The sequence below is a fragment of the Sylvia atricapilla genome, chromosome 17, assembly GCF_009819655.1.
Source record: "Sylvia atricapilla isolate bSylAtr1 chromosome 17, bSylAtr1.pri, whole genome shotgun sequence".
In the NCBI taxonomy this organism is placed as follows: domain Eukaryota; kingdom Metazoa; phylum Chordata; class Aves; order Passeriformes; family Sylviidae; genus Sylvia; species Sylvia atricapilla.
Window position 1 is genome coordinate 13,068,685 of NC_089156.1, and position 21,208 is coordinate 13,089,892.

Below are 21,208 nucleotides of genomic sequence, written 5' to 3' on the forward strand. Positions count from 1 at the left end.
CCTTTATCTCTGTCTCCTATTAGCTTTAATTTCATTAAAGTTTTTTTGATTTTACCAAAAGAATAAACCTGATTTTTCACAGTTTCCAGGCTCCTCTGTGTGTGCAGAGGCGGCAGCCAGAGCCCAGCCCTCAGTTATTAATCCTGCCTGCAACAAGCTCAGTGCAATTTGTAGCATTTTAATTCACCACCTGCCTTGCTTTTTAACATCAGTGTTGCTCTAAAAACTCAAAATTCCCTCGGGAATTTCAGTCTCATTTATTATTTTAATAGGAGCATTCTGAAATGATGTTTGATTTGTTCTGATATTTACAGAGGGAATTTCCCCAAGAGTTTGAAGGATAAACTCGAAAGAGGAGAACTCGTGGAGTTCTTTTTTATTGCCTTCCATCCCAGGAGATTGGGGATCCCAGATCACTGTGGTTTGAGCTGGTGAAATTAGCTATTTTATATATATATATATATAAAAAAGTCTAGTTTTTTGGGGTTCTATTTTTTGGGTTTCTATTTTAGACCACCCCTGTGAAACACTCGACAAGAACACGTGCACTGCTGCCACGACTTCAATTTTATTAGAAAAATAGCAATACCAGGAGAAAGTCTCTTGCCTGAGGCATATTCCATATGTTACTGCTCAGTGCTTTATTTTTCAGGCCTGCAAGAGACAAATGCACTTATTCCATTAATAAAGGCAGCGACTTAAAGTGCAGCCCTGCCCCGGGAAAAAAAAAAACCAAAACAAAAAAAAAAAAAAAAAAAAAAAGGAAAAGAAAAAGAGAAATGTGAGGTTCTGAGTTGGTTTTCCATCAAGAGCTGAGACATTGAATTTGTTCAGATCACAGATGAAAGGTGGTGTTATTTTTCAGCCCTGGCTGTGGAAGGCCTTTCATTGCCGTATGGAAATCACAGATTCCCACCTCTGCAAGGTGACTCCACCTTTGCATGGGGTTCATGTCGTTTATTTACTGCAGCTTTTTGCATGGATGTCGAGGGCAAATGCTGGGAATTGAAATCCAGGAGGGGTGCTCAGCCAGGGGAATACAAACACAATCCCTCTGCTTTTCTTCGTCCCTCGCCGCGCTTTTAATGCGAACGCGGGAACGCGGTTCCCTCCCTGCAAACCCCTTCTCTGGTGCAGTGATGGCTTCACAGCCTCCCAGCTCTCAGCTCTCTGCTGTGTTTTAGGGAGGTAAATCTTCCTCTCTCCCCGATGTTGGGATGGATTTATTGCCTGGGAACCCCCCGTTCCCCTGGGCTTGTGCTCCTCGTTTTCTCCAGGAGCTTTGGGCAAACGTCAGGAGCCACCAGAGCATCCCACATCTCTGAGAGAGCTGGGTTCATCCCGGGGCCTGCAGCTGTGGGAGCAGCAGAGGAGAAATAAAACATAAAAAATAAAATATAAAAATAAAATAAAAATAAAAAGATAAGTCATTGCTCCTCCAAACGCCGCCCTCGCAAACAGAGGCTGGGAGATTCCAGCAAGGAGGGCTCTGAAAAAACACCCAAATAAGCAAATAACAATTCTTTTAAATACATTCCCAAGTACTAAAGATGCACAATGTGCAGAGTTATCATTTTGAGGAGGGAAGAAGGAGCCAAAGCATGTGGTAGGGGCGGTGTTTGTTTTCTGCATCACTTGCAGTAAAGTCTTTTTTCAAAATTGCTGGTCTAATGGGATTAGGAGGGCAAAGGTTCTTAAAAATTAGTAAAATTGGATTGGTAGTGAAAGACTAAATGAGATGACAACTGAAAGCACATTTCAGTAGCTGGATTTGGGCTGCCTGATGGATCCAGCCCTGGGTCTCAGGTACATCTGACCAGGGCTGGGGTGAGGGTCTGGAATCCTCACACCCAACTGAAGTCCTTAACCCAGTGCTCACTTGGAGGGATTTTTACAGATAAATTCCACTGCTACCTTTCCATAGCAGCAATTACACATTTTGTTACTTCTTTATATGCTGAAAGCATGGCCTTTAAATGTCCTGCTGAGGTGTGGGATGTCCTTGTAGGCTATGACAGAGGATGAAGTCAGGGATGATCCTGTGCCCTGGGACGGGGCAGTGGGTGGCTCAGGGTGACACCACGGTGATGTGGGCTCATTGCAAGGCTGCCACACGCTCTGCATGTTAACTGCTGGCAGCTCTGCCCTGTGCAGTGCAGCTCTGCTCTGGGCATTTATTCATTTAGTGCTTCTTTGTGCTGAAAATCAGCTCTGACTCTCCCCATAACAACAGGTCTCTGGGACTGGGGTGAGTTTTCAGCTCCATGTGCAAAGAAATAATACCTGGAGCTCAAGTAGTTTGATCCAAACAAAACCAGGGCTCTTCTAGCAGTTTGTGATGTGACTTTTTCCCTTTGTGATGTGACTTTTTCCCTTTCTTGTCCCTCTAACAAACCCTTCTGGGGTATAAACTCTGTGCTAACGCATCAGTGTGACAGCCCAGCAGAGCTCCCAGCTCGCCTCTGGAGGCTGCTGTTTCTGCCAACAATAATGACAGTGCCCGAGCTCTGAGCTGCTCTGGGTTGGGTTATCACCTCTGTGTGAGCTCAGAACGTGCCCACACCGAGCTGGCAGTGTTTGCATCACCCCCAGCAGTGAAGCAGAGCAGGGAGGGCATGTTCCAGCCCCACTGTGGGATGTTCCTGACACTGGAGCTGCTGCTGTGACTCCCCAGCATCCCCAGCTGGATGAGGATGCAGCCCTGCTGCTCCACGGGGACAAGGGGCTGGAGTTTGGAGGGAGCTCGAGGGAACTGAAGGCCTGAGCTGGTTTTCAAGCCCAGCAAAGCAGACTCTGAGCTGGCCCTGGATTGTGTCTGTGTGCAGCTCCTGCTGCTGGGAGAAGACTGAGCACCTGGTGGCCAGGCTCACCCCCATCCTGTCAGCAACAGGAGCTGTGTCAGCCCTAAAGGACACGAGATTGAGGACATCAGTGTCTTGCTGGAGGGAAACGTGTGAGGAATTCTGTGAGAGTCAGTAATTTGTCTCCCCTCCTGGTGTACTCTGACTGTGGAAGTGTCTGCTGCTCACAGGAAAAATAAATGTATAATTGTGCCATCAGCTGATGAAATCAAAGTGAAATTGCTGGCAGCCTTCTTCCTGCCCTCCCTGTGTTTTTCTAGCATTAACATTCCAGCTTTGTCACCTTTGATCAGGGGAAGATAAATCCTTCCTTTTGTAAGGAGCAGAAACACTTTCCCTGGGTACACAGAATAATGGCCTCTTCTGTATATTATTCATATCCCTCTCTTTGTACTTGTCATTCCTCTATATCCTTGGTTCTTGTCTGCCCCATAACTCTTGGTCCTTTTATCTAAGACCTTTCAAATAAGGAAGTGGCTGGCTGGGGAGGCAGGGAGAGCTTTGCTAAGGCATTAAATGGGCTGGCACATTGAATGTGCAGGTCCTGTACCAGCACCTTCTGTGGCCGAGAGCTCCTCATCAGCTCCCAGCTCGATGGGGACGAGCATCCCTCAGTGCCCCAGCCCCAGAACCACAGCGAGAGGGAGCCTGAAAACCGAGAGGGAGCCTGAAAACCGAGAGTGAACCTGAAAACCAAGAGGGAACCTGAAAACCAAGAGGGAGCCTGAAAACCAGGTGTTTGCCATGTGTTTCTGGAGGCACTTGGCACAGCAGCACAGACATGGGGCTTGTCTTTGGCCCAAACCAGAGTGTGCAGCAGCTTGGGCAGCCCTGAGCACCTCAGAGGGAGTGGCAGGAGGATGTACAGTCCTATGTATCATCCTGTATAAAATCCTATATATAATCCTATATCTAGACCTATATATTATCGTATATATAATAGTATATACAATGCTATATTTAATCCTATATACAGTCCTGTATATAACCCTACCCACTAGTGCCCTTTCAGGGGGGTGTCTGCTGTTTGGGGCCATTGTGCTGCCCTCCTGACCTTCCCAGCCTTAAACTCCCGTCTCCTGAGCCTGCCTTAGCCCCAGGCAGGAGCTGGAGGGGCTCAGGTTGTGGAGCTCAGGGGGGCTGCAGGGGCTGCTCCCCGTGCTCACCTGTCCATGCACATTCTTGTGCTCCCAGTGTCTCCTGGGAGTGTTCCCTGGGTGTTGGGAGAAGCTGTTTCAGCACTTTGGGAGAGCCAGTCCTTTGTTGCTGCTGCAGCCTGGATCAGATGCTCTTGTGGGGCCTTTCATTTACTGTTTGGCTCCAGAGAGTTTCTGCTGCATCAAGCTGAAACAAAAGGATTTTCATCCCTGCAGTTAGTTGCTGGCTGGAGCTGGATGAATTGAAATGACTTTTGGGGGAGAGTCATCGAGGGGGAAAAAAGAGATTCCCCAGGAGATGATAAAGGGAATGTGACTTATGCTGGTCTGGAATCCTCAGGAGAAGGAAGCAGTGAACACAAGGAGAGTCCCAAATGTACTGATCTGTTTGATCTTGTAGGTGTTTCATGACCTTAATATCTGTGTCCAGGAACAAGCTGTCACCTCTGGCTTTCACTGACAGCTGGTTTGCCTGGTGGCAGGATGGGGGACAGGAGACAGGAGTGGGATTGGGGCACAGGATGGGGGACAGGAGGCAGGGATGGGATGGGGCACAGGATGGGGGACAGGAGGCAGGAATGGGATGGGGCACACACAGGGACAGGAGGCAGGGATGGGATTGGGGCACACACAGGGACAGGAGACAGGAATGGGATGGGACACACACACAGGGGCAGGAGGCAGGGATGGGAATGGGACACACACAGAGGGACAGGAGGCAGGAGTGGGATTGGGGCACAGGATGAGGGACAGAAGGCAGGAGTGGGATGGGGGACAGGAGACAGGAATGGGATTGGGGCACACACAGAAGGACAGGAGGCAGGGATGGGATTGGGGCACACACACAGTCCCAGGAGACAGGGATGGAAATGGGACACACACACAGGGACAGGAGACAGGGATGGGATTGGGGCACAGGATGAGGGACAGAAGGCAGGAGTGGGATGGGGGACAGGAGACAGGAATGGGATTGGGGCACACACAGAAGGACAGGAGGCAGGGATGGGATTGGGGCACACACACAGTCCCAGGAGACAGGGATGGAAATGGGACACACACACAGGGACAGGAGACAGGGATGGGATTGGGGCACAGGATGAGGGACAGGAGGCAGGAGTGGGATGGGGGACAGGAGACAGGAATGGGATGAGACACATGTTCCTGCAGCCCCACAGAGCCAGCACACCCTGCAGGGAGCTCTCTCAGGGCTCTGCTCCAGCCTCCAGCCTTCCATCAGTGTAAGTCCCAGTGATTAGATTACAGAGGAGACGGAGCTGCATCCTGGGGCTGAACCACCTGGTGATCAGGGCTTTCTTAGCCTTGGGCAGGAAGGCAGCGTAGGTGCATTTGCCACAATTACTTGAGTGAAGGGCTCCTCTCTTTCTCTCTGCTTTAGGGACATTTGCCCCTTCCTCTTCCCAGCAGCTGATCTCAGCAAAATGATTTCCCCGAGGGAAGAAGGAAACACAACCCTTGTATCTCCGTGGCTGATGGCAAAACTGTATTCATAGCAGCTGCTGGAGGGGGAGAGAGGGTGGGATTAAAAACACAAAGGGACTGCATGGGAAGATTACTTCAGAAAGTCACTCGGGGTCTAAGTAATAATCCTAATAACCACTGCAAAGAGTAAGTATTTTCCTCAGCGCTGCTATTGCTCTGCCAGCTGGGGCAATGTCACAAATATGCAGCTTAGAGATTTTTTGGGTAATAATAGAAACTGGATGTAGTAGGGAAATATAATCTCAAAGCATTTGCTTATCTAAAAAGTGTCTCTGGTCCTATAAAATAGATCCATGAGCTTGTATTTAGCATGTGCAGCTGAATCTGTGCTCTGGATTCACCCTGGTGAGGATTTTTATTTACACAACACCCATCTCTGGCTGTTCTGCCTCTCTCAGCAGGTATGTGTTGGTGTGAGGAAGGTTATTCCAGTTCTCTCTGTGACAGCAAGGCAGCCAGCCTGGTCTGCAGTGCCTCCCCATGTGATGAATTCATAAATGACAGTTCACCCAGGGAGTGATTCCACAGCAAAGACTTTCCAGGGATTTCACCTGGATGTGATTATGCGTCAAGTTCTTTCATTCCTTGCCGAGTCCCTGAGATGGATCTGTCACTCGTAGAGCCATTAGTCTGTTGGAGTTTCAGATTAGAAAAAGAGCTTTGCTGCTGCTCAGCCACCCTTTAGGGAAATGGAGAAGTGCAAACTCAGGCTGTCCCCGTGTCAGCTCAGGTCAAGCATCTCAAGTGCTTGGGATGAGGAGACAGAGCCTTTAAAGCTCTGCTGCAGGCTTGATTTCTCTGCAATTCCCTTGCATTTCTTGTGAACCCAGATTTTTTTGCTTTTTCCATCAGTAAAAGGCAGTGAAAAGAGGGCTAAGCATAGTGGCCTTGTCCCCTGTCTCAAATGACACGTGATAATAAATCAGCAAACCTGCTGGTTGACATGGACATTGTAAATCCTGGGCAGGAGAAGTTCCTGTGGTAACAAAGAGTTAACCACAGCTATCAGCCCAAAGCAAAGAACACTATCCCTGGAGCATCCCAAAATACACTGGATTTCTTTTTTGGGAAAAAAACTAAACCCTCTAAAATCCAGCTGACAGCATCCACCTCGTGCCTTGCAGCTGAGCTCTCCAAAGCTCCCTCAGGGATATGCAGCACCTATTCCCGTTGAAAGGGGAGACAGCTGATTTTCCAAGGGGCTCAGGGAATTTCAGTTATGTAAGAAACTCTACAGAAGATCAGCCCTTGAGCTGGTTTAGATCCCAGGACTCCTCACTGGCAGTGGGGAGAATTTGTAGCATTTTGATGGTCATGAAAATCACCAAAAAAAAGCGGTTTTGGGGAAGTTGAATTTAGTCCAATTTGCCAGACCGAGGAGGTTTCAGAAATACCAAAATCTGCCTCAGCTGCTCCCTGTACTCAAGAAGCTTAAGCATTCTGGTTGGGAGGTTCTTAAAGGATTTTATGACTGCATTTTCAAAGTGAAATGTTCCCATTTGTTTTGTTTTGACGTGTTGTTTTTTCCCAGAGTCATTTCAAATAGACCAGCGCTGTGGTCTATTGGAAGTGAAAGGGAAATTGTGAGGAGCAAAGAGCACGAACTGCCTACCTAGAGTTTAGCTGCTTTGACATTTTAAAGGCTGTTTTCTCTCTTTTTTTTTGTACAAAAGAGGTTTCCTGAAGGTTTTTTCTGGATATACACCATGAGAGAGAAACGCCTGGAGGAGGGAGGATGCTCTGAGCAGCCAAGTCTTTGCTTTCACTGATGATTCTTGCATGGATGGTCCTTTGGAGCAGCTGCTGAGTTGGGGACCCAACCTGAAACGCTGCTGCTATTAGCAGTGATTTATTCCTAATCCATTTAGGAGCTAAATTCTGCGGTTGAGAGAGAGTGTTCTCCTGCTTTCGTGGGCTTGTGGCTTGTAAATGAACTTTTCTGCAGGAAGGAGGTGGCCACAGAGAGCAGGTGGCCATCTCCTCGCTGGAGGGGAGGGATGAGACAGAAATCCTGTTGGAGCCCAGCTGGAAGCTGGAGCTGATCCCTGATCCCTGAGTTACAGCTACTCCATCACACTCTGTCCGGGTGGCTTTGCAAATTCAAGGATCACATTTGAAAAGCTGACACGGGTAACCAGGTCATCTTCTGTTCCACTCCAGGGCTCCTCATCTTTTAATGAGGAATGTTCTGCAGGCAGATGTTTGTCCTGTTCCTTCAGGGCTGCGACTCATTTCGTACAGCCGAGATGAAAGGGAAGAAATATTTACTTCATAAAACAAATCTTGCTTAATTGCTGCGGTCAGTCTCTTGCCTTGGGTTTTATGGGTTTCAGCAGCTGCCTTTAATCTCCTGATTCACTCTGGGAACAAAGGAGGAGAGGAATAAATCACGGCAGGAAGAAGCTGAATTTTTTCTGGCAGGACTCAAGAAGTTTTGAGACTCTCTGTAACGTGCAGTCCGGGGAGAAGGCACCAGGAGAACCGCCCTGGCTTTCGGGAGAATCACTGAAGGAATTCCTTCGTGACCTTGGCAGCCAGAAAAGTCAAGGGCTTCTTGAGGCAGGGTTAGCAGAGAGCGCCGGGAAACTCCGAGGCTCCGGAGGAGACTGACCAAAAGGGGTCAGCATTTGTTCAGCTGCGGCTGCAGCCGGAGAGATGCGGGGATTTAGCGGAGCATCCTCCGGGGAGCTGCCTGTGCCCGGGGAGAGCAGGGGAGCCCGGCCAGGAGCCCTGCTGCCCTGGGTCTGTGTTTGGGATCCCTGCTGCCCCTGGGTCTGGGTTTGTATGGGATCTCTGCTGCCCCTGGGTCTGGGTTTGGGATCCCTGCTGCCCTGGGTCTGGGTTTGGGATCCCTGCTGCCCCTGGGTTTGTATTTGGGATCCCTGCTGCCCTGGGTCTGGGTTTGTATGGGATCCCTGCTGCCCTGGGTCTGGGTTTGGGATCTCTGCTGCCCTGGGTTTGTATGGGATCCCTGCTGCCCTGGGTCTGGGTTTGTATGGGATCCCTGCTGCCCTGGGTCTGGGTTTGGGATCCCTGCTGCCCTGGGTTTGTATGGGATCCCTGCTGCCCTGGGTCTGGGTTTGTATGGGATCCCTGCTGCCCCTGGGTTTGTATGGGATCTCTGCTGCCCTGGCTCTGTGTTTGGGATCCCTGCTGCCCTGGGTCTGGGTTTGGGATCCCTGCTGCCCTGGATCTGGGTTTGTATGGGATCCCTGCTGCCCTGGGTCTGGGTTTGGGATCCCTGCTGCCCTGGGTTTGTATGGGATCCCTGCTGCCCTGGGTCTGGGTTTGTATGGGATCCCTGCTGCCCCTGGGTTTGTATTTGGGATCACTGCTGCCCTGGGTCTGGGTTTGTATGGGATCTCTGCTGCCCTGGGTCTGTGTTTGGGATCCCTGCTGCCCTGGGTCTGGGTTTGGGATCCCTGCTGCCCTGGGTCTGGGTTTGTATAGGATCTCTGCTGCCCTGGGTTTGTGTTTGGGATCCCTGCTGCTCCTGGGTTTGTATTTGGAACCCTTGCTACCCCTGGGTTTGTGTTTGCTGCCCCTGGGTTTGTGTCTGGAATCCTTGCTTGGCCAGCAGATTTGTGTTTGGGATCACTGCTGCCTCTGGGTTTGTGTTTGGAACCCTTGGAACCTGCCCCTTAGTTCCTTTCTGCTCCTTCCTAAATCCTGGATGTTTCAGGAGGGACACTTTGCCCTGCTGCAAAGGGAGAGGTGCAGGATTTGGACAGTGACAAGGTCCAACAGGCTCTTCTCTCTTGGCCCTGACAATCACAGTGAGAAGGGCACAGAACACTCCAGTTAAAGTTCTTAAAATGTCTAAAGGTGAACTGAAACTCCTTCCTCATACAGAGATGCCCACTCAGGGGTGGGCATTTATCACCTAATCCATTTAGGTAATATGGATTTACCACTCTGCACACCCAGGCAGAGCTTGGATCTGCCTTCTGAGCGTGAATTCCTCTGGGATGAGAGGGGTGATGCTCGGTGCCATCAGCCCCCATCAGCAGAGTCCCCCACGGGAGGAGCTGCTGGGAGCACTCAGCACTCTGCCCTCGCTGTGGTTCTGCTGCAGGTAGCAGAGCCCTTCCCCGGCCACAGCACTTCTGCCAGATTAAAAAAGTTTAATTTAAATAGGAAGCTGTAATTTCAGCTCCTTAAATCATAAGTCACATCTCCAGCTCTGGCTGGTTGCTGATTCAATTGCCTTTTGGTTGCTGTCTTTAATAGCTGTACAGTATTATATCTAAATACTGCTGACATTTCTTGTAATTTGAGGAGAGTGAAATGGAAGAATTAGATTTTCATCTGCAGTTGATCAAAATGCATTAATTAGAAGCATCATTTCTCGATTTGACACGTTAGGAAGGTGAGGTGCTAAATGGAAATCTTTGTGTATAACCGAAAGCATCAAGTTGAAAATGAAATATTTGCTTGGAAATTGCACATTTGCTGTGTGATTGTGTGGGTAAATAAATGCTTTGACTTGGTCTCGACACAAATTAAGCCATGATTCCGAGGTAAGCTGCTGGAGACTCTCTGTAATGTCTTTGAGATGCTGCTTGCTCTGCATGCCAGCAGAATCTTTTAATTCCCCATTTGAGAGATTTAAAGAGAGACAGTTATTTTGAGGCAAAGCCGAGGCAGAGATTTCCTGTGCTGTGAATTAATAACCTCGGACGTTGAAGCAGGAAAATCTCCCAGTGGTCTCCCGTGTGTTCTGAGGGCTTGGAGCCCCATCCAGCCACGGGCTGTGTTCCATCTCTGCTTCTGTCAGCAGAGCCAAAGCTGTGCTTGACTCCCAGCACACGGGGGTCACCCTCCAGTAAAGGAGCTGCTGCTCTTGGGTTTGTGCATATTTGGGGCGATTTTGGGACACTCCAGGAGGTGGTTTAGGATTACCTTGGAGGGGAAGATTTGGGGTGGAAGTTCCAAGCTGACATATTCTGGCTGGTGGATGCTTGCAGATAATGGAAAAAATAAAAAGCTTTTCTGTGCAGAAAAGCCTCTGGGTGAGGACAACCATCTGCCCGTGGAGAAGCAGAAACAGCAAAGAACTTCCCAGCCCGAGGAAACCTGGAGCTCTTTGTCCTCTCCATTTATTGTCACCCTCCCCAGCAGCCTTCAATACACACAGTCGATTTCTAAGCACTGGGTAAATACAGGAAACTGGCAAGTCATTTGGCCTCCAGGTCCTGAGTCTTGGGGTTGATTGAGGTGGTGTAACATACACATTTTTATGTACAAAGTCGGCAGTATTGATTTGAAAAAAAAATGAATGTTTAATCACAAGCATCCAACAAGGTCAACAAATCTTTGGTAATTAATTAAATAGACTTTTCCTTGCTAGCGCTCAAGCGCCAAGTAAATAAATATTGGAGTGAAAACGTTTGTAGAACGTGTAGAGACTGCATTTGGAAACGTGTGGGGCTCAGTTCTTTCTGCCTTAATTCTGATTCATCCACTGACCTTGTTATGTAAAACTCAACGCCCTTTTTAGAGGGAGAGTTGCAAATTGTGCTTCTGCATATTTATTTCGGAAGTTCAATCTTCTGGGTGTTCATAGCCTCATTCCAGTCCTAAGTGCAATCACACCATCGATTTTCCTCACTAAACATAACCTACTTTACCCTGGGATGGAATGGGGGTTTTTTTTAATGGGTTTTATATAATGGCGTGTGTGAAAACCACTCAACTTAATGCCCCGTCCTGTAGCTAATTAACAAAATGGCATTGTGGCTGTGGTCTGGTCCTCTGGCAGTGTGTCTGACCACTAACCTTGGCCATCCTCAGTGTCCATCCCAATTAACAGGAGCCCAGGTATTGACTGTGTCAAGCTCCGTGGTGGAAAGGGCCATTTGCAGCTGCCGACAGAGTTTTTTGTGGTTCTGTTGAAAATCCAAACCCTCATTTTGGGTGGTGTTTTGTCATTTCAGAGGCTGTCTCAAGGAGCAGCTGAACGAAGTGTAGACGATGAGTTTTTACTCCTCTCCAGTTGCTAAATTGCAGTGTCCTAAAATACACCCAAACATCTCCTAAAATACAGATTGCCACAGAAATCCTGCTGGATTTACACAGCCTCAGGATTGGCAGGAGTGTGTTATAAATACCAAAACATTTGTTTATTGTTCATTTATTTGAACTGTGATAAACTGGAAAAGTTAATGGGACTTAAGGCTTTATTGAACCTTCAGGAATGAATTTGATTTTTCCTTTGCCTTTCTATTTTTGCTTCTGAGTAATTCAGCTGAAGGCACGAGAGATTCATCAGGCTGCTTTTACAAGAGTGAGACAGGATTCTGTAAAGCTCCATGGTGTGTTTCATGTTACAAATGAGAGAATTAATCCTTTAGGCTTTTATACCCAAAAGAAAAAAAAAAAAAAAAAAAAAAAAAAAAAAAAAAAAAACCAAACACCTTTTCTTTTTCAATACCTTAAATTAATTGTGTTTTGTTGAAAAACTGCAAGAAGACAGGTACTCTCAGTCATTCCTAACGACAGCTTTTGAGTGTTTTATTGGCTGAAGATGCAAAAAGACCATTTCTTCAAAGAAACTTAGCTGCCAAGTCCTCATAAATGTCAAGTGGATCCCAGCATCTTGCTAGATGATGATTTCTGCTCAGTAACTAACATTTTGTGTTGCATAAATGTTTTAGAAAGCTGTGATTTTAAGTGAAGCCAGTCCCTGCTGGAGAGGCTGGGATGGAGTCAGGCAGCTCTTTCCCTTCCTCCTCTGAGGATGAGGCCAAAGTGCTCACGGGGCTGGGAACTCCTCGGTGGCATTTTCCTCCCCACATCCTCCTCATCCTTTTGTCCCTGGCTGTCTTCAGGAGAGAAGGGCTGCAAAACTCCTCCTCTTCCCCATTCCTGGTGCTTGGTGATGGAGCTGAGCATCAGCAGTTCAACATTCTGCCCCCAAACAACACCTTTGCTGGGAATTCTTTGTGCAAACGCTCTTCAATTAGCAAGTGTTCTGTAATTAACCTTCCAGACAGTCGTTGCTGATGTTATTAGCATCACTAGATAAACAGAGTTAACTTTTCCACAGGGCATAACAACTGAGGGAGGCAGAAATCTGCATCCTCTGAGAACATCTCTGGGTTAGAGTCTTGTGTCCTCTCCAGGCTGGAGATTTCGAACAGAAATTCCCTTGGCAGTCTGTAGGAAAGAGGAAATTGTCAGGCAGAGGAGCACCAACGTGTCCACTGGTGTCTAGAACATCCTCTGGAATAAAAATGGGTTATTCAAAAGCCTCCAGTGGAGCATTCCTGTGTGCAGTGATGAGGCACGATTTTGTTTTGGTACAAACAAATATTGCAGAGTCTTTTGTGTTGGGACAAGCTTCTCTTGGGGGGAAAAAAAAAAAAAAATTGCCTGAGTAGAGAAAAGAACTTTGAGTGCAGGTTCAGTTTGACTCCTCACTCCAGTCCTGCCCAAAACTTTGTGATGTTACCACAGGTCTGCGTTCATGGTGTCACTCTCTGATTTATTGCTGGATTAGAAGTGTGTCTGATACTTCCCTGAGTGCTGATGTGCTGAGGTGCATTCAGGGCTCCCAGTCCTGGGGGAGCCTGCTGAACCTTTCCCACTTGCTGTTTCCCACAGGGCCAAGGTGAAGAAAGGAGTGAACATCCTCGGGGCCAGGACGAGCGACCCGCGGCAGTGGGACGTGCGGCAGGAGGTGGGCAATGGAGGGAAGCACTCCACCACCACGGTCCTTTGTCAGAGGATAGCCCCGGGCTCCAGGAACAGGTATGGCACCTCGTCTTCTCCACTTGGAGCTCGTTTCTGTCCCGGGTACCGTGCAGGGAGGTACCATCCCTTCCATCCTGGAAGGCTCCAGGCTGCTCTTAGCGCTGCTCTCAGTGTGAAACCTGTGGCCTGGAAACCTGGAGACACTCGAGGTGACTGTGGGACCATCTGCTGATCTGTAATGGGTAATGAAATTCATCAGTTCAAACCAAAAACAATTAATAGAACTGACCTGCACTGGGGCTGGGGGGCTGTGTCGTTTTGGCAACAATATGAATATTCTTAATTTTCAAATTGAAAATTGGAGCTTTATTGAACTTGTAAATTGTTTTTGGCTTGATAGTCCTGCCCTTGTTTCTCTGAATGTGTCCCAGCCTCTGTGGCTGGTTCATGGAGCAGGCAGTGAACTCTTCCACAGGGAGGGGAATTCAAACCCCCAGTGTGTAATAGAGAGGAATCCCCTTTAGAAAACTGGATTATTCCAGGACTGGAGGTTCCTTGGCCCTGCTGGGTGAGGCAAAGCCCTGTGGGGGGCACTGGGATGAACTGGGATGAACTGGGGTGAGCTGGGCTGCCACTGTCTGCTGTGGTTTTAGGGACTTGCTCAGGCTGTTGCACAGACACTAAAGCAGGGCTTACTCCATAATTAGCACTGTCTTCCATGACACACAGTCAAGTTGTGTGTTTTCAGTGGAAGTTATTTTGCTCTTTCCCAGGTATGATCATGGATTCTCACAGCAGGGCTGGACATAGTCCAGGCAGGGAATTTCCCACTGTGCAGACCCCAACAACACTTCCCCAGCTCTGTGATCATTGTCAGGCACAAACCCGTGCTGGTGGAAGGGCATCATGAGATCTTTGCTGGGTGCTGGGCTGGTTAATTCTTTGTACTGCACCTTCAGGCTCAGAGGAGCTGAGCAGATTTAAACGTCTCTATTCTGTGCCCAAATATTGGACATCTGTGAAATATCGAAATCCCTCTTGCCATGAGCAGCTCCTGAGGAGCTGATGGAGTATTTCCACCTGGTGACTGATCTCTCCCTGTCTTTGTCTCCACCCTGAGCTTTCATTTTATTTTTTTTCTCCCTGTCCAGCTGAGGAGGGGAGAGATGGAGCTGCTTTAGTGGGCAGCTGGCATCCAACCAGGGTCAGCCTATGTCAGGACTGGTAAAGGGAAAGGGAAAATACACCATTTGAGCTGCCAGGAGTAAAAACTGAAGCAGTTGGAAAGGGAGGACGTGGCTTTAGAACAGCGTGCAGCTCCAAGCAGATTCACAACTGCAGAACTGTAACAGTCAGGTTATCAAACCCCAAATTAAATCTCCTCAATCCAATTTGCATGAAGCCTAATTAACCCATAAAAATATTTTTTTGGCGCTAATTATGCAAATAAAACTGCACGTTTTAATTAATGCCTCTCCCATTTGTGCACGTAAGTAGTTGCTGTCTCCCGAAATCGTGCTGAGCCTTGGGTGCAGTGGGATGGTTTTGTACAGGGAAGAACTGCTTGGGGAAGGCTGAGGGGAAGCCCACGGTGTGCAGGGGACATTGCTGAGTTCCTGAGTGCCACTTGCAGCCCTCTGCACAGAGCACCAATACTCTTATTCAGCTCATTACAAATAGTGTTCAGCTAATTTAATTTGGTGGAGAAGTGCGAGTCCCTGCTGGGAGTTCTCTGTGCAGTGTCATTAGTGTGGGTCCTGTTGGGGATGTGCAGTTCTGTCCCCAGCTCAGGGGGCTCTGAGGGGCCCTGCTGCACTTCCAGCACCAGCACTGCCTCGTCCTCCCTGCAGCAAACTCAGAAATATGTTGGTATATTCATGTAGGAGGAGTTTTCCGCTGTGTTTGCTCAGAGATCTCCCTGCTGCACCATGGAGAGCCATTGCAGCCTTTCCTCTTCACAGCCCAAGAGACAAGTGCCCAAGCCCAATAAAAATACTGATTTTTCTTTTCCCCTCATAGCCCAAGAGACAAGTGCCCAGACCCAGGAAAAACACTGATTTTTCTTTCCAGCTTTTCCTTCCTTGCACCTTTCCCTGTCATTGGTGCATGGATATAATTACACTGCAAACACTTTGAAAGAAGCCTTTCGAGTCTGAATGCAGCAGCAGCTAATTCACCTTTCACAATATTTCAATAATAGAACACAGGAGATATTTTAGATACATCACACCAGTAATTGTTTACCATTACCTTCGGAGAACTTAAGTGGGTCACGCTTCTTTAATATTTTTGAGAAATACTTTGTGGTGCTAAAGGCAGGAGCCAGAGCTCAGCTTAAAATTCTTCAAAAAGCCTTTGCAACTATGGCAAGGAACTGCAAACAGCTTGAAATCAGCAATGTTTGTGTGCCTCATAATGCAGTTTCTGCTGAGATTGGAGCAGCTCTTGATGAGGATAACAACAGTGTTGATTAGTGAAAACAAGGCTTAGGCAACTGCTCGGCTGCTTGTTTCCCTTTGTTGTTTCTGCTTCTGGACGTTTGATGTGTGTGCTTGGGGCAGACAAAAGGATATTTTTGGTCACTGCTGGAAGCAGTTCCATCTCTCAGTCTTGCCTCGGTTTGGTTCCAGGCTGCTGTGGTTGATTTTTGAGGTGCCACACTCACCTAAGAAGTGGGAAGGCTCCTGTTTGCTGGAGTTAATGCAGTTTATTCTGGATTGTCCCACAGGGGAGGAGAGCTGTTCCAAGGCAGAGCAGGAGGGATTTGTGGGGTTTGTTCAATGCAGCAAACCTCAGGGTAGCAGCCCCTCAGCTGCTGTCGGTGTGAGGATGAGGAGGGCAGATGAAGGGTAGGAACAAGGAGGGCACAGGAATTTTTTAGTCTGCCAAAGCCAAGAGCATCCTCTAACTGAGCCATGAGCCCAGACCTGAGCCTGGTGCAGGGCCAGCTCCTGCTGGACCTGGGCTGTCCTGGGACAAGCTCAGGCTGCCCTGGGGCTGACATTCCTGCCCCTGGCTGTGGCACTGGGTCTGTGGGCGAAAGGAACCCCCCAAAACTCCACGTGGGGAGTCCCAGCTTGGGGATTTCTGTCAGCCAGGCACGGAACCGAGCGTGGGAGAACAGAGAGGTTCAGGCACAGTGACATAATGGAAAACTGCTGTGATGCAGCACTTTATCCTCTTGGCCTTGAACCTTTTGGAGAGGTTTGTGGGCTCACAGCTCTGCGGCCATCTGTCTGCTAAAGAGGCAGGCTGGGGGAAGAGAGCTTCCAGATGTTGTGGTGATGTTTCAGTCACTTCTTCCCTCTCGTGTGCCACATGTGAGCACGTTCTGCTGGGCTGGGGTTGTTGTGGCTGTGTTTTAGCACTGTCTGGCTGTCACAGCAGTGATGTTACCAGGCTGGGGGTGGGTTTTTTTTCATCTCATTAGCACGTGGAGGAAAAAGCAACAAAGCCTCTGCCATTCTGTGCAGATCCCTGCTCTGTCTGGTAGCACCATATGCCGCCGAGGGATGTCAGTGAAATCAACTCCCTGGTGATGGAGAAACAAAAGTAAAGCGTGTGTGTAGGACACGAGTCAGGCTGGAGGGAGTGTGAGCCATGTGGAGTGTGTCTGCCCGCACCAGAGCAGCCCGTGCCCGGGATGTGAACAGACAAGAGCAGTCACACATCATCAGCAGCGAAGTTGTTATTAATTATTTCGGAATCTGGGTCATCCTGCCCTGGCAGTTTTGGGTCACAGTGGTTTGCAGAGCTCAGCAGAGTGGCAGTGGTGCCTGCTGACCTCAAACCTTGCAGCCAGAGCACGAGTCTCACAAAGATTCAGGGGGTTAGTGCTTGTGGGTCAGGAGTTTTTCATGCCGGTTGTTTGTCCTTTTGACTGATAACTGAGGCAGGAGCAGAGCTGAGCTGGCACATCCACTGCTGTAGCTGCCTGGGGAGCTGTACAGGTCACATCTGGGCCTGCAGGGACTGTACAAACTGCGGAGATACTTGGGGGAAAAGCACCAGCAGTGGAGGTGTTACACCATTAAACCCTGAAAAACAAACAATTTCCATTCATTTATGGGAAATTCACAGAAGAGCAGGCATTATATATAAATATATGAACAAAAGGGGAGCTCAGGAGAATCTCCATTCTTCACTGGATGTGAGGGAAACATCATGACAAAGGATGAGGAAAAGGCTGAGGTGTTAAATGCCCTCAAGTGAGCAGAATAACTCAAGGGGGAATTGGAAGCAGAGCCTGGAGCTTGTTGGTTGGCAGCTGAACAGTGGTGAGCCAGTTGTGTGTTCAGGCAGGGCGAGAGGAGATGCCTCAAATGGCACCGTGGGACATTTAGATTGGATATGAGGGGAAACATTCACCACTGGAAGGTTTCCAAGCCCTGGAACTGCCCAGGGAAGGTGCTGCCCAGGAGGATCCCTGGAGGATCTGAAAGACAAGTGGACGTGGTGCTTGGGGATGTGCTTTGCTAATGGGCTCGGCAGTGCTGGGTGAGTGCTTGGGCTCCACCACCTTAATTAAAAGTCTTCCAGCCTCAAGGAGTCCGTGATTCCGGCCCTTTGCTGGAAGTTGTGCACATTTCAGATGAGTGGTGCAGCCCCGGGGTCATTCCTGTGCTCAGCATCCTGTGCTCAGCATCCTGTGCTTGCAGTGGGAATGTGCCTGTCTGTGGGAAGTGATAGTGGATTTTGGATTTTGAGGCTCCAGGCAGTGCCTTGGAGCCTGTGGGAAAGCCAAGGGCAGACCTCTCTCAGTCTGGGCTGGGAAATCACAAGGAGGACCCCAAAACCATCCCTATAAACAGTCCCTGTAGATCCCCTCCTCCTGACACCTGCTGGGTTTGTTCACTGGCAGAGCTGTTCACAGAAAGGTGCTGCCCTAAAGGACCAGCCCTGTTCATTGTCCCCAAACACTGTATAAAAGAATCTGTCTCTCAATAAACTCTGCTCTCAGCCCTCTGAAGAACTCAGAGTTTTATGTGTGGTTACATGAGCTGTCCTGGATTGTAAGGATTTGTGTCCACAGCCACATCAGGAGCTCCAGCTGCTGCTTTCACCATCCTTCCCCTCCCAAATACCCCCCGTGCCTGCTGTCCTTGTCCTGGGAGGTTTCTCTTTGTCAGGATGCCTGTCCCAGTGCAGGGACGGTGCCAGGGACACATCTGCACACATCAGCCAGCTGTGCCGTGCCACAGGAGCTTTTCTGGGGCACACAGGGCTGGGGTGAGGAGGTGCCTTCCCCAAGGAGCCTTCACATGGTGCTCTTGGGCTGCTTTGGATGTCAGCAGAGCTGAGCACAGCCCCGAGGCCGGGAGGAGGGAGGATGGTGTCTGTGGTGTCCCTCAGGAATTGCTGCTCCACTCTCTCTGCCTGCTGCAGAGTGGCTGCAGGTGGCTCTGGTTCCTGCCTGAGGTGTTCTGGGTTTCTGAAATTCCTTCCCCAGGGGATTTTCTGTGCCCAGGAGAAATGTTTTTGGAGCTGTCCCTTTGTTATTCATCCCTTTCCCCAGGAGGGACTTCTCCTTGATGTCCCTGTGCTCTGAGCAATGGCAGTGAAGAGGTTTGTCTCTGTGTCACCAATCAGATTGGGCTGTGGGCAATGGTATAAAAGGGAGACACAGCCCAGAAATAAAGGAGGCATTTTCAGAATTCTGAAATCAGAGTCTGTGTCACTGTGGTGTAAATCAGCGTCCCCTGCCCACATTACAGGGAATATCTGTGTGTTGGTGTCCCTGGCTGTGCCCCGGGCTCCTGTGGCACCAGGGCAGTTTGTTGTCCCTTGTGCATCCTGAGGGTTAAAGTGGATTAATTCCCCGGGAGCCCTGGGGGGCAGAGGAGCCTCACAGAGCCTCAAGGAGCCTTTCTCCTCAGGGCTCTCAGGACTGCAAGTTCTGAACGACACCTTTGAGATAAGTGGAGCAATTGTCGTCACAACAACAACAACAGCAGGTTTTTGTGTGGTTTTCCTGGCTCAGGAAACAAACTGTGCTGGGCAGGAAAATAACTGCAAACAGATATTTTTAGTATTATAGATTATATTTTATTATTATATAATAATATATTGTATATTTATTATTCTTTATTATATTTATTATTGTTCTCTTCCTGATCAAATAGCTCTCAGGTTCTCTCTTCTGCTGGAAATTCAAGGCAGGGGGTTTCAGCTCACCTGAGGTTTTTCAAGGCCAGCTCTTGGGTGCTGTTGAAAGGAATTTTCTTGTTGGATTTCAACAGAACCAATGTCAGACTTCATCCTGACCATTCAAAAAACGCTTCAATAATCTTCATACGCGGCTTAAAATAGTATTAGCCAAGGAGTAAGGCGTGCCCATGAGTTTTTTATCTAAGAGATGGAATTAATTAGTAGAGATGAGATAAGAAACTGCATTAAAGCGATCCATCCGTGATATCTACAGAATTTTCAGTTGCAATAATTGTTCTTTTTTTAAATTTTATCTGCTTTGGAGTTCCTGGGTCTGTTGGGAAGCAGAAGGGCTGAAGCTCCAAGAGAAAGGGCATTCTTCACGTATTTCTTGCCCAGATGAAAGCATCAGATCTGTTTGCACAGCAGAATTGTAGAGTTTGGAAAAGCTTTTCACGCGCTCACTAAAGCCCAGCGCTGGAGGCTCAGTCGATGCCTGCAGTGCCCAGCCCTGCAGAGCTGCAGCCAGAGCCTGCCCTGCTCCCCAGGCTGCATTGTTTTATTTCACTGCCAGGTAAACAGAGCAGAGCCCACAGCACCGGAATGGGAGTGCAGACATGGAATAACGGGAGAACAGCTTCCCACCCACCTGGACTGACGGGCAGGTTCAGTAACCGCTGAGACTCCTGATGGGCAGGGTCAGGGTGTTAGCTGGCTCTCAAGGTAATCATTTCTCACACACACACTCTGCTCTTCACCCCGGCGTGGGGAGGTGCTTTGAAGCCCCCCTGGAACATGCAGGAGGAGAAGCTGCCCGTGCCTCTGTCATCTCCTGCAATCCCCAGGGTCCCCCACTCCAGGGACCTGTGATCCACAGTGAGGTTATCCATGAGAACCTTCTCCTGCTGCAGCCCAGCCCTGCCCTGACACCTCTGCTCCTTTCCTCCTTGCACCCAAAATCTGCCTTGGGGCAGCTCTTTGATTTTGTGTGACACCCTTTGGATGGTTTAGGAGCCCTTGTGACTGAGCCTTCCTTGGGGTTGGGAGGCAGTGGAAGATCAGAGACAAAAGATGCAGGGTTGGGGAGGAGGAATTTGTGCCTGTGTGGGTTTATTTTCCCTCTCACCCCGCCTTTGAAGCAGAAACATCTGCTGAGAGCCACAAACAGCTGAGTTCAGCACTACCACATCACGCTGCCAAGCAGCTCTGCTTTCCTCTGGAACTTTCACAGCAGAGGGAATAAATCAGTCAGGCAATAAAGAATGGAGAAAATTTAGGAAAAAGTGCCAAAAGCCAAACCTTTCAAGAGTAAAGTGAATAAGAACTTTGTTAGTATTCGGCGAAGCAAATTGAAATGTGTTTCTTACCCATGTAAAGCCTCAGTTATTTTGTAATAACAAAACTCCTGTGAGCTAAGGACGCTTAAAGCTGGTGAGGAGAGACCTCAAGGAAGCTGGCTGCGATATCATAAAAGATAATTACATTATTTTAAATATTTTTTTCGTCTTGTGTGTGGGTCAGATGAGTCCCAGCTGACCAGCTAACAGTGGTGTGGCACCAGCATTTATCTGAAACCTTTCCATGCCTTGCACAAAACGTGAAATCTCAGAGAGCTGAGCCATTTGTTTCTGCACTGCCTTACTGAGATTGACTCTTCCAGTCAAAGTTACTTTGGTTTGATGTGTTACTGCCTATTTCAAGTACTGATAAAAATCCCTGTTTCTCCTGTTCTGTAATAACAGGGACTGCTCTGTGAAACAGGTGGAGAATTATCCCATAAATGCTGAGCCCTTGTTATAAATGGTACAAGTAAATCAAGGATGGTTAGAAAAGCAGTCGGTAGGAGCT

At 48.7% G+C, this 21,208-nt stretch overlaps 1 protein-coding gene across 1 annotated transcript in view; it reads left to right on the forward strand.

Annotated features, from left to right (window-relative positions):
* Positions 1-21,208, forward strand: part of TMEM132C (transmembrane protein 132C) — a 186,830-nt gene that overhangs the window by 96,744 nt on the left and 68,878 nt on the right. Inside the window, exon 3 of the mRNA XM_066331806.1 lies at positions 13,124-13,270. Coding sequence (XP_066187903.1) covers positions 13,124-13,270 — 147 coding nt within the window. The remainder of the gene's footprint in view (positions 1-13,123; positions 13,271-21,208) is intronic.